Here is a 13382-nt window from a genome sequence, read left to right as displayed (position 1 = left end):
TATACCTCCAAGGGATGCATTTTTACTAATCCTAATTCATGCTTCATGTCGTCTCCACGTCTAATAGTTTGTCTGGAACTATGTAAGTTCATGTCTCTTAATTTATCTATTTCTGATATTCCAGTAATTTGGCTTGCTTTATCAAAAGTTATCTGGAACTGGGTACTTGTCTGAGAAACAAACTCTGTAAAAGATGGTGGACTTGCATCTTCTTCTAATGATTGGTTTATTCTTGACAACTGGAACTGGACCTCTCTTGGTATCGTATCGTCAGCACTCACGTACACTGTATTTTCTTCTGTTTGACCAGATTTAAAACCTGATCTCTCTTGTTTCTGCCTTACCAAAGGTGAGCTAGGTTTTGCATGTGCATTGAGTTGTTCAAAATCTCTAGCAGAGGTGTCATTCAGGTAATTGAAATCATTTCCTCTTCTCTCACAGCTCAATTTAAATCCCGAATCTTTGATATTATTATTTTGCTGAATTTCATTCTGAAACTGAAGAAGTCTGTGTTCACTCTCCCTGGCCTGCAGGTCCATTTTCTGTGTCAAATTCTCAACCATGCGCTTCTGCACTTCCAATTCTTCTTCAAGCTTCCTGCATTTCTGGTGATAGTCCATTTCAGCTTGCTTCCCCTGCTGTAGTTGTTCACGACATTTTTTAAGTCTTTCTTGCAGATCTTCAATCTGCATCTTGTACAACATGATGTTTTCCTCAGCCATATTCTTTTCCTGCTGAAGAGCAACACATTCTAGTTTTATGCCAGAAATATCTTTTTCTGTGATGCTATGGGATTCTAGTAATTTTTCAACTTTTTTCCTAAATTCCTCTGCAGAGTGTTTAAACTTAATGGATTCTTCCTGAAACAGAAGCATCTTTTTACGTGCCATTTGTTCATCCAGAGTCTTTTGGTGGAGTTCATCCTGCAATTTTTTTAGTTTACTAGTTAGCTCTTGAACATGAGCTTGTTGTAGTCGTATCTTCTGCTCATTCACTGTCTTTTCCATAGTTAGAGCATTCACTTGTGCATTTAGATTTTTAACCTCTAGGTTAACGTTTAGGGTGGAAGCACTTTGTTTATCATATTTTTGTTTATATTCACTGACTAAGCCTTTTGTTTTTGCTAGCTCATCTTCTAGGCTTTTGACTTTACATATGAATTCTTGCTCAATTATTGTTTGCTTGTGCAACTGTTCATTTGTTGTACGCAGTTGCTCTTTGAAACCATCTGCAAGTGTTTTCAATGCATCATTTTTCCTCTGAATACTTTGTTTTTCCAGAGTTATCTTCTCCGATTCAGACTGAATTTGTTTCATGAGTAGTTTTGTGTCAGTATTCCATTTATTAAGCTCCTCTATCTTTTGTTTCAATGTTTCTGATGCCTGAGTGCTTTTGGCTAATTCATCTTTCAACATCCGAATTTCATGCTGGTTTTCCTTCTCTACTTTTGTTTTTTGAAGCAATTGTTCCTGAATTTTCTTGTATTGGTCTTGAAGACTGCTTGCTTCTCCTTTGCATGACTGTGTCTTGTATTCAGCGGCCATCTTCTCTTTTTGAAGTGAACCAATTTGTGAATTTAACTGCTTTATAATGATTTCAGTTTTTGTCTGTGATCTAGTTAATTCCTCTACTTCTTTTTTCAGTTGTATCTTTTCCTGCTGGACAGACTTCAATTCCTCTTGATAGTTCATCTTAACTTTCTTAAGATCTATAGCTTCTTGCATCACCTCATCAGCTTTATCTGTTGTTCTGTGCAGCTGCTTTTCCAGTTCTTTCAACTGCTGCAAATACCCCTGCTCCACCTGGTCTTTTTCCTCCAACTTGATTTTTAGGCACTTAAGTGCACTGTTGGCTTCATCTAATTTTTCTTTTAATAAACGAGACTTTTCTTCTGCTGATGATTTTTGAAGCTCAATTGCATTCAGTTCATATTTCAGGTCTTTAATAGTTTTATCAGCTTTTCTGTTGGTAAGAGTTAGTTCATCTATCTTTTGTTTAAGCTCTTCTACTTTTTTTGCTTCTTGTTTCTTCTGGAAATCAGCAATTTCAGAATCTGTCCTACACTGGCTGCCTTGGCCAGATGTGTAAGTAGGCAGGATAGTTTCTCTAGYTGCAGAGTACCTGCCTTCAACAACCTTTCTTCTGGATCCAGTTTGATCTTTTTCTTGCAACTTTACTTCTGATAAATATCCTTTAAATTCAATATCTTGTTCCATTTGCTTTATTATTTTCATAAGTTTCTCTTCTCCTTCAGTTTTTTTCTTCAGCTCCTGCATTAAGGATTGTTTTTGTTGCTCTAAATCATGAAGATTTGTATCTTTYCTTCTTAGGTGCTCTTCAAGGTTTCTTCTAGTAAAGGTGCTTTCTTCTATTTGGTTTCGAAAAGCTCGGAGGTTCTCTTCCAGTATACTTCTCTGAGTCTCTGCCTGAAAAATAAGCTGCCTCACATGCTCCAGCTCCTGCTTTGCCTCTGCTTTCTCTTTCTCAAGGCTCTCCAGATCTATGCGACACTGTTTTGCCTCTTGCTCAGCTTTGGTTTTCTGAAGACAGATCTCTTGCATGTCCTTTTGCAGTTTCTTCTGCTCATTTTCTGCAGCTTCCCTCACTTTAGGGAGCTCCTGTTCCACTTGGAACTTTTGTTTCTTCATATCCTCCAACATCTCCTCTAGTGTTTTTATCTTTCCTATGAGTTTTCTATTCTCATCAACTGTGCTATTTTGCTGTGCCATTAGATCTGAATATGCTTCACGCACTGATGCTTCCTTATTCTTTAAAATCTGTAAAAGAATAAAATAAGTTAGAATCTACATTTTGTAATACAGATATGAAACGTTAGGCTCTTTGAAAAGCAGAGCAGAAAATACTTACTCATATATATACGTATGTCCAGAGAGTAGGACGAGCAGTTCCCACCACCATCACCTTCTCTTGACACAGCAAGCTTCAGGAAGTAACCATTAGCCAAACATGAAACCCTTCATAACGACATCCACAAAGAGAAGTCCTGAAGACTCTCACTTCAGTCAGATGCCTCTTAGCAGTTAGCAGAGTCAAACAACAGCTTGCATGTGCTTTTTCTCCAAACAAACAGGTAGAGCAAATAGTGAGCCAAACAAAATGTGCAAGTACTGGYAAGGAGAAAGTGGTCTACCATTTCTGGATTAGTTTAGTAGGAATTGGAAGTATTTAATGCTTGCAAGCAAAAATAACACAAAAGCAGCTCAGAAATCACTTCCAAGAAAAGAAACGGTATCYAGAGGATAGAGTCTAGGTGCATCTGTTCCCAGCAGAGAAGTATCTAAACCCCAGTACATCTATGCTCTGCAGCATGCTTCACACAGTGCCTCAGCCACAGCAGAGGACTTACAAGAGCACAGCTCCTCCACAGGGTGGACACAGTCAGAAGTATTAACTTGCAGTAACTAGCATATAGTAAACCCTAGTGAAAACCAGGAGGCTAGTAGTCTTCATGTGTTGGTAAGTCAAGGAAAACACTACGAGTAAGGTGYGTATTCACCACCACCACCATGTTTGAAACTATCCATACCTCATCTTCATTAGCACTGTTATGGCATTAGCTACCAAACGTGAACTAACATGAGTTCAGAACATACTCTCATTCCTGTGATCAGAATACGGCATGAAGGTAAATTATAGCAATTTTTTCAAATAAACAAAATGTTGTCTTAGTTCAAATTCAACAAATTTGCTTGACTTTTCAAATGAGATGCAAAACTTATTTCCTAAAAGGTAATGCAAAGGCAGCTTCTTTACTTCCTCCATATTTCTCTCTGGCCCTCCAGGTGGACAATTTTGAATAGATCCCACAGGATATGAAATATTTAGATTAATTTCTTATCAGATCTCCTTTTATACTCTCATAGACACAATAGCTAATACATTATGCTTGAAAAAAGACATCTGAAGACACAGATACTATTACAAGTTATATTTTTTTTAGCTTCCATTATTTTCAATCAGCATGGCTGAGCATCAGCTGGGTCAGGAAAAGGATGGCAATTAAATAGTAGTACAAAAGGAACATATTGCTAAATATTTAAGAACTTAAAATCATTTTAGCATCTCAATATGTACAGCAACTACATCATGAGTATGTTCATTGTTTAAATTATGTTCAATCAACTTTAAATCAGCTTGATCTTGACATATTTTGAGATTCAAATGTTGATTTACATTGATTTAGGATCATTTTTAAACTAATTGTTTCAATTGCATTRCATAAAAACGCTGGTACCTTAATAATATCTGTGCTCCTTTTGTCTTCATTATCACTGACATTTTTTTTTGGCCTTTCTTCTTTTTCAATTGAGTATTTATTTCCTGTATTTTCACAAACTATTTTCTGGAGTTTGCTGTTTTTTCCAAGTTCGTTTGTGCTATGACTTCTATCTTTACTCCCCATTTCTCTAGCTACCCATTTCTGACCCTCTTCTAATTTGTTCTCTCCACTCAGCTTGTGCATGCTTAAATTTATGTTGCTCAAACCATAAATTTTACTCTGCAACATTTCCTTGTCACTTAATTTTTCATCATGACTCAAAAGCTTTTTTCCTAATCCATGTTCTGAAAATTGAAAGCAATTCTCTCCTCCAGAAATGAATTCTGAGGGGGCTATTTTATCATTTAGCTCAACTGCATTTCCCAACAATTCTATACTTAAACTGGAATCACTATGCATTGGTGGCATTTCAAAATCTAATGTTTGCGATTGAGAGACTTCTGCCATGTGCTGATTCTCTACAATGTTTCCTGAAGAAATATCCAAACTTCCTTGAATTTTACTCTTGGCTTTATCTAGATTTAGATTTGATTTTCCTAGGATTTTAATTTCTGTTATGAAACAGCTTTCATCCAGAAACGTTCCAGGCACTGTGTTTGTATCCTTTTCATCACTACCAGAAACACCTGGGCTGCTCACAGATTGTGAACTTAACTTCACTATATTTTCATTTCCACTGTGCACTGCTGGTTCTCTGAAGGAGGATGCAACTTCCTCTAAAGGAGCTGCATACCTTACAGCTGATAAAGAGTCAGCTTTTTCATCGCACTCTTGAAACTCATCATCTTCAGAGCTTAAGGTATTGTGGTTACTGCTTTCTGAAGGGCAATTTTCTTTATGCTGACTTTCAGAAAGTGTTCTTGCTGAAAAACATTGCTGCAAGTATGGGCTGATATCCAGGGCATGCTTCCCAGTTTTTGTAATAACTTCATCTTTCTTTGTTTTTAGCTCAGAATCAGTTTCTGATTGCATCCCAGATTCTTCCTTTGTTGGAACATCGCTCCTCAACCTTCGTGAAAATTCTTTTTCATTGTTTTTATGCACTGTTTCCAGTTCAGATAACTTCTCTGACATTTCCTCTGTTTTCTGGTTGACTCCATTAACACTTTGCTGATTTAACATTTCAACRGGATCATTATTCATGCTTAAACTACTCACTGCTGAAACAGAACAATTTTTTCTACCATTTTCTTTTTCTTTATTTTGATTACCAAAAACTACAATACTCCCTTGCATTGTACGTAGCTTGTTTTCTGTGTTATCATTAATTTCATTCTCTTGATCACTGAAATTTAAAAATTGCTTTAATGCTCTATCAGTTTTGATTTTATCATATGTGTCTACCTCAAATTCTCCTCTGTGAATTTCTAGTTTATTTTCTGTACTGGAAAAGTTATCTTTTTGCAAATATTCCACATCCATCAAGCTTTCATTAGACGTGTTTTTCTCTCCTTGTTCAACTACTTCATTACATCCCAAATGTTCAAGGACTTCAGCTGAATTTTCGGGCTTCTGGTTTCCGCTCTTATCTGGCAAACTCTGAGCATGACAGCACATGGATTAGATTGAGATTTCATGGAAAGGATCTTATTTTGTCTTTATGCTAAATGTCATTACTGAGAGTTAGGAAGAAAGACTGACACAGAAGAAAATCTTGAATGATCACAGGAGATTTCAGAGTTCTGATCCCAGAAAAAATTATTATTATTCCCCCTTCRAAAAGGATTGTTCATTTTCCTATTTGCTGCCCTGATTACAGCTCATCAAACTGAGCTGAGACTGGAAACCTATTTARGTTATCTTCAAAGAAGCTATCAAAGATTTAGAGCTTTGGAGTGTTGCTTTGTTTCACTTTTGTCTGTTTGTCTGTTTAGCTTTTTTCAAAAAAAAAAGCAGTTCTGGAGATTTAGAACAGACTCACACTCAARAGTTTAAAGGATTCCATTTGCTCTTGCACAACATGATGCCAGGCTGTAGGATGCTGGCTTCCCTGAATATTTTGGTTCAATTTTTTTCTATGACAGCATTAGTATTATTAGCTATACTAAATCCAAAGTTATAATGCAACTTATTGAGAAAGGTTTATGTATTTCAACTTGTAGGCTTTACTACCTTATGATATACAAAGACATACTATTTATGTTATCGGTTTGTTCTGAGGTAATCACCAGCAAAAAAAAAAATGGAATAAAGACAAAGATAGCACCAGAATTATGTAAMATTCCTCTAAGAATTCAACTTTTTACTTAAGAATGACATTAAAATATATATTCTTTTATGCTCTGATAATAGAGAAATATATCACAGAAATATAGAAAATTATATATATGTAATTTATTTATATATATAGATATATTCACAGTGTATAGATTATTCTAAAACACTAATCCTTAAAGAATGAGCATATGATCACTGTCAGAGAGAAATATGCTTGCAAAGAAAGTGCAGAACTTAAATGTATTTTTTTAATTATTTGGAGCAATGATCCTGCAGCAAGTATTTAATCTGCGTGATTTTTGTCTGCTCAACCTCAGTAACCTACTCTCATTAAAATATTCAATATTAAGTATTAAGAGTTAATACAGTAAAAGAGGAAAAGGAAAAAAATCTAAATATGTCAAAGAAACTTTAAAAATTAAGAGGATACTGCATCCCCTTGTTTCAAGAATTTCCTTATATGCTGTAGGTGGTCCAGTATGCATATTATGGAATATTAASGCTTAGACAGAATATGCATACTGAGTTCACCCTCAGCTTAATATTTGCATTCATCTTAGAGATCAAGCCCTAAGATATTAAAACATCAAAATATACTACATGTAACTACATYTCCAGCAAAATTTAKTGGGTTATATGATCCTTTTATCTGGAAGAACTGGTAAAATGTAAGGATGGTATGGTTTTGCTTACATGAATGATTATGGTATAATCTAATACTCCTACATTCCCAAATAAAATGCAGTATATCAGGAATTTTAGACTTATAGGCTAAYTTTGTGACCAGTACCAAAAGGTATATTATTCCTGGTTTGCCCAGCTGTTCTTTCTGCTTGTTTTGTTGACTGGCTTTAAGGGGGTGACCTACCTCCTCCTCTTCCAGTCTTTTCAGAGAGTCTCCTGCAAACTTAATATACTGGGTCATCAAGGTCACTAAGGCAGTATAACGAGTCCGTAAATCCATGAACTGCAAAGAAACAAAGAAGGAAATGGAGAGGAAACACTCTTACTGACACTGAATGCCGTGAAGTGTAAAGAGCATTTGAAATTCTCCTTCAAGGAAGTGATACACAGCAACTTAGAACCTATCCTGATTTTGATTGCAAAGTCACAAGAGATATATAACGTCACCAAAAGGCTGCACCAGCACACGCATATCCTAAGAACAATTAGTTTAACGCATAGACCGGTTATGGCCTGTGTTAGCTCTAAAGGCAAGTGCCCTGCTATCCTACGGCCACAGCTGGTGGCAGGGAAGAGCTGCCGAATGAAATAACCATGTTAACCAATGGGGATCTTYTGTAACTCATCTCTTATAATGCACATTGCAGGATTAGAGCTGGGTCACAGTATSACAGAAGTGCCCAAGTGACATCAGCTGGACTGATGCTTCTGTGCCAGGCAGAGGCTTCAGAAAAGTCCATTCTGAAGTTCAACTCCAATCCAGTGTAAGGGAATGAAAACAAAACTACAGACCACAGGGAGAAGAAATGAGACAGAAAAGAAAATGTTTTGATTTCACAGTCACTTTCACTTGATTCTTGCTCCCTGTAGGAGCATGTCATTGCAGGGACAAGCAGTGCTGACAGTCAGCAGGGAGACAATTTGCCTTTCCCACGCAAATGAGGCTGAAGGATGATCTGAATCCGTCACAGTGTCCAGATCTAGCAAGTTTGCTCCCTGCATTTGCTCATCTTTGCTGAGACCAAGATGCAACTCAAAGGTAATTCTAAACAGTTTTACTGCTGTACGTTTCTCAAAAAACTTTTTGTAACTTTGGGCAGGGGGTATTCATCAACAGCAATATCTTTCTTATAAACCTAAACACTGYGTAATGTCCAATAGTATATTTATCACAGCATATACCTGTGAAGAGTAAGATCATGCTTAGGTTACTCTGAATCATTAATAAATCCTAAATTCCATGCTTCTGTTTCCTCTATTTTAAACAAAGGCTCAAAAAAAAAAAAAAAAAAAAGGAAAGAAAGAAAAGAAAAGGTTTTTCTGTCCCAAGAAATCTATTTACCTCTTGAATAATGAAGTCTGATGAGCTTTGCATTCTTCGGCGTTTCACTGGAGATTTTTGCTGGGAGTCAACCATAGCTCTGTAGGTCATAGTCTGCAACTCATAGTCCTTTAAAATGATAAAATACACAAAATGATCAGTATTCTACATGATACAGGCATTAGATAAAGGATTCTAAGTATGTAATTTTTTACTACCTTCACAGCAGCTGAGTATTGTTCTGAATATTTCTGGCATTCATCTATTTTGCTTTGTTTCATTTCAATCTCAGAAACCAGCATCTGTAAAATATGCACATATAAATCATCATCAGAAAAAAACATTTGTATGGCTACATATATTAGCRTTATCATCAAAGAACTTACACAGTGTGTTCATTTCCATGTGTGTATAGGTAATTACGCACTCGAGTCTATGCCCTGGATTTGTTAAGTTTACAGCAGAGAAATAGCCAAAAAACCTTGCCAGGTTTAATATTTGGCGAGTGAACAGAAAAAAAAAATTAAGATTATATCACTTCAGGTATAYAATTTTTTTATTATGTCTTTTATTTAAGATGCGTTTCCTTCTTGCAAGACAGAGCTGTTGAGTTTAGCATCACTGGGTTCTGCTGATGTTTTAATTCTCCTTCAGTCATTACATCAGTGCTTTCCTACAATGAGGACTCTTTCATACCTTATGTTGGTTCAGCTGTTTAGCCAATGCTTTGCTATTTTCAGGATGGATTTCTTGAATCTTTCTCTGAGTATCTTCCACTTGCTGAATCCAAGTATCCAGTGAATTGTAAGTATCTTTGTAGTATTTTAGAGATTTATTAATACTTTCTAAGTCACGCAGCCTGGTTTAATTTTAGATGATATGCCAAAGGAGAGAAGATAAACATAAAAGATAAAAAGTAAACAAAGTACAACTAAGCCAAATATAGCCTTAAAGGCTTCAGGTGTCTTACYTTATCTAGTACACTAAACATACTAAAATAGCAGTAAGTAAAYAGTAAATTAACTTCATTTGTCATAAATGAAGCCCAAGAGAAACCCTATCACAGAAGAAACCCTGCACATATCCTCCATTAATGAGCTTGAAAACCCCATGAACACAGTAATCCCAAAGCATGCTGTAGAGGAGGTTTCTGCAACATCAACTAATACTGTTAGGAGCAGTGGAAGTGTTTCAAACGTGGCCTGTGTGAATCAAGAAGGCAAAAGGCTGTGCTGGAGCTCAGTAGTGGTTCACCATAGTTTCTCTGCCTCTCACAGAAYGATTGTAGTTACACTAAAACCAAAGCTTTCAGATACTCTATCACACTAAAGCAAATGATCCTYTTTATCTAAGTCTCTTTTTAAACCATTTTTTTGACTTGAAAGACAGTGCTGTTTAATTCCTGAAAGTGTTTTCAGTATTGATGAAAATACTGATCAGTTTTGCTTTTATGCTCCTTATACAGTTACTTTAGAAATCATATAAATACAGCTAACCTAAAAGACTGTATAAATATGGCTGAACATATTTATTTAATAACTTTTTATTCTTTGAATCAAGTTAGCACTGTTMTCAAGATGCCAAGAGTAGAGTGAAAAAGAGCAAGCAAAGGAAACAATATTGCTTAGGTTTCATGTTTTAGCATATTTATAAGCTAATAACTATGAGAGGAAAGATCACAGCTGAAGCCAGTATTTGTACAAATTTTGATATGATAATCAGTGTCAAGCTGTTGGGAAGCAGCAGAGTGAACATTTGCAGAAAGCAGTTTGTTTACAGCTACATACTGCAACCACCACAATCTGTCATACTTATACTAGAAGTCACTATGTATAAACAGTAATTTTTCAGCTATTTCAATACAGAATAGAGAGTATTTGGTTCATGTCTGCCCAGGAAATAAGGAAACTTTGGTATCTCACAAAAATACTCTTCTACTATTCAAAACCTATCACATTATCAACTGAATGAAAAATCTGAGGATGATTTCTGAGGAGTCATTCTGCAGTGCAATTTTAGTCATAAAGGCTACTATAACATTTCAAATTGACAACCTAAAGAGTGGGCTCCTTCTCACAGTGTTTGGGGAAGTCATTAGCTCATAAATTTTTAACCCATTTCTCTTTGACTACCCTTCACTTTTAATCAGCCTTTGACCATCTCCCTTTTAACTTCTGGCAGTGTTAAGTAGAGACAATCRAATTAGATAATTATAAGTCAATAACTTCACTACTAGTCCTGAGTGGACTTTTGCTTCTTAAAAAAAAAAGGAGGATAAAAATGTGAAAGGATGTTGTGTGAAGTTTTACTTAAGCAGCACTATACTTGATGCTTCTCTTCAGGTTATCTATAACGACAAATCAAAAATAGTTTTTAAAGGAAATAAATTCAGGATGTAGAGTACTGACTTCCTTAATTTCTCTATATTATAATGTAAACTGAACTGAAACTCTAAACTGAAAGAGACTGAAAAAGGGAAAACGTATTTTCAGAAGTCTCAAACATGGACATCTCTTCCTTCTGAATCATGGATAGATGTGTTCTGCAATATGTGGAAACCTGCATATGTGTGTGCACTCGAATAACACTCTCCAGTATCACAACAATAATACTGAAAGGCTGAATTCAGAGCAACATTGCAACTGAATATTGAGAATGCATGAAAACAGTTGCACACTAGAAGAAAGTGCTGGCACTTAGCCTAAAGCTTTTACTCTGGTAGTTATTGGGACAGAATTATCACAGAAGTCAATGGAGCTAAGGATTTCCAGATTTAGCTCTCAAGTCTTTAGAAGCAAGTAAACATGAATCTAATCATAACTGATGAGTCAACTCTCCAGTTTAGCCTGTCAGAATTAATTATATGTGGAAACAGATGGTGTTTCCATAGGACAGAAAGATATTTCTGTAGGATTTTTGGAAAGAAAAAGCACAATTTATCTGTACTGTATCTCAGTAATTTGTCAGTAATGAACATATTTTGTAAATGTTAAGATGCTTAAAATGCACAGACACTTTCTCTGGAAAAATAAGATGACAATGTCAAGAGCCCAAGAAAGATAAGCATCCCTGACCTTAGCTCAGTCCAAAAATACTTCAAAAAACTATTCTGATCTATTTTAACATTCATTTCTGATTATTTTTCCTCAGAAAAAACAAGAATAGCATAAAACACAAATAGATTATAACAAAAAATTATACAAACCTATTTTCAATTTGAGAATGAATATTTTGCCACCTCTCAGCCAACTGATCCACTTTTTCTTTATGCCAGTCAAAGTCAAGATCACGTTCCTTGTGCATTTTAAACATCTGATCGCTGATCATCTTTGCCTTCTGCAATTCATCCTCTAAGGCATGGAATACTTCTCTTTTCTCATCCACTTCAGATCTCCATTGCTAGTATGTGAAAAATGATAAAAGGTAAGTAATTCCTAAATTATGGCACTAYTTTGTAAATGAGTACTTTACATGAGCAATTCCTTCTGGTTGCTTACTCACTGGAATGGCACCAGCATGGGTTTGAAGCAACCAATTAGCTATAAACTGCAAAATAATTCTAAGTAACACCATCTCCCACAACACAGGCATCAAATCACAGCCAGAAAATAAATTCTTATCTGATAAACTACAGATTTCAAAAAAATCACTAACAAAAAAGCACTACTCATCAATTGCCATATTAAAATGAGATGCATACAGCACAGGACAAATGCTGAAMTTCAGTCTTACTGACAGCTATCTTAAAGATAACTGCCAAACTTCATAGGTATCCATGACTAGAATATTTTAGTAGTAGATGTTGTTATGGCCAGGTACATAACAATATATTTATGTTTATTTAGGTACATGTTAGCTCTCGGCAGACAGCAAAAACAGTCTCATTTCAGCAGTAACAAGAGCTACTTTGGGAGGTTTAGACCTTGCAGCATTTCCTAATAGCAGATATGCACATGTCAGCTACCCAATTCCTTATGTCCCAAAGATGCAATGTTTTTCTGGCACAGCTTCCTCCAAATAMACAAGTCATCTTTTGATAAACTACACAGTGTAGCACAACCAAAACAGCTGCTGTATGAAAGATCATTTTCCTATTATTTTTTGATTTGCTCATGAAAAGGCACCACCTAAATCTTACCTTTAATGTGCCCATGAGATTCTCAATATTATTTTTGTCAGCAGTCACTGCTTCTTCCTCACAGAGCTTAGTTTCATAAAGCTTTACTAGTGTTTCTGCTCCTTGGGTGTTCTTAAGCACCAAATTTACAGTTTTTAACCTGAAAAACAGTAATCTCTTATTAACTTTACATGCAAGAACACCAAAACACTCATTTTTTTCCCATCTTTTCATGTCATGGAATAACTAGTAACCATTTTATATGGCATTAAAATTCTGTTAACTCCCTTTCCCTTCATCAGTATTAGTCATACTTATATCTTTTTTTTAATTTATTTTGAAGAGAAAACTGTAAGCTAGAACTTGTGTGAGGGGAGATGGTTAATTACATACTTATCTATATAAATGGAAGACATGGAATAAACTTGGTTCATGTTCTGAATAACAACATTGAGTTCGGAGCGCAGAGTAGGGACTGAAGGTGAACCAGCAGCTTGACTGAAAAACTCTTCACATTTATCAGTGATTACTCCCAAGTCCTCCTTGAGTCGATCCAGTTCTTTCTTCAGTTTCTGAAAAATGAAAGGTGATTGACAACACTTTTATCCTGCATCAACCTGATATGTATTCTACATATTATTATGAGTATAGATCTCCTGTGTTTTGTGTGGACACTGCTGGAAAAAAAAAAWGTGCTCACATAAGGAATGTCAAACTTGTTATTTATTGGCACACTTTTCCTC

The 13382-nt window shown here is 35.6% G+C and overlaps 1 protein-coding gene across 1 annotated transcript in view; it reads right to left on the bottom strand.

Annotated features, from left to right (window-relative positions):
- DST (dystonin) overlaps positions 1-13382 on the bottom strand; it is a 300486-nt gene that overhangs the window by 123428 nt on the left and 163676 nt on the right. The window contains exons 30-37 of the mRNA XM_085324897.1: positions 13033-13211; positions 12661-12799; positions 11728-11921; positions 9219-9381; positions 8741-8824; positions 8544-8651; positions 7386-7484; positions 6-2777 (exon numbers count right to left, since the gene is read on the bottom strand). Of these exons, the coding sequence (XP_085181023.1) occupies positions 6-2777; positions 7386-7484; positions 8544-8651; positions 8741-8824; positions 9219-9381; positions 11728-11921; positions 12661-12799; positions 13033-13211 (3738 nt within the window). The remainder of the gene's footprint in view (positions 1-5; positions 2778-7385; positions 7485-8543; positions 8652-8740; positions 8825-9218; positions 9382-11727; positions 11922-12660; positions 12800-13032; positions 13212-13382) is intronic.

This window comes from Rhea americana, unplaced genomic scaffold (assembly GCF_003343005.1).
Source record: "Rhea americana isolate MKP2758 unplaced genomic scaffold, rheAme1 scaffold_94, whole genome shotgun sequence".
Classification (NCBI taxonomy): domain Eukaryota; kingdom Metazoa; phylum Chordata; class Aves; order Rheiformes; family Rheidae; genus Rhea; species Rhea americana.
The sequence above is the reverse complement of the archived record's forward strand: the minus strand, read 5'-3'. Positions and strand labels throughout refer to the sequence as shown.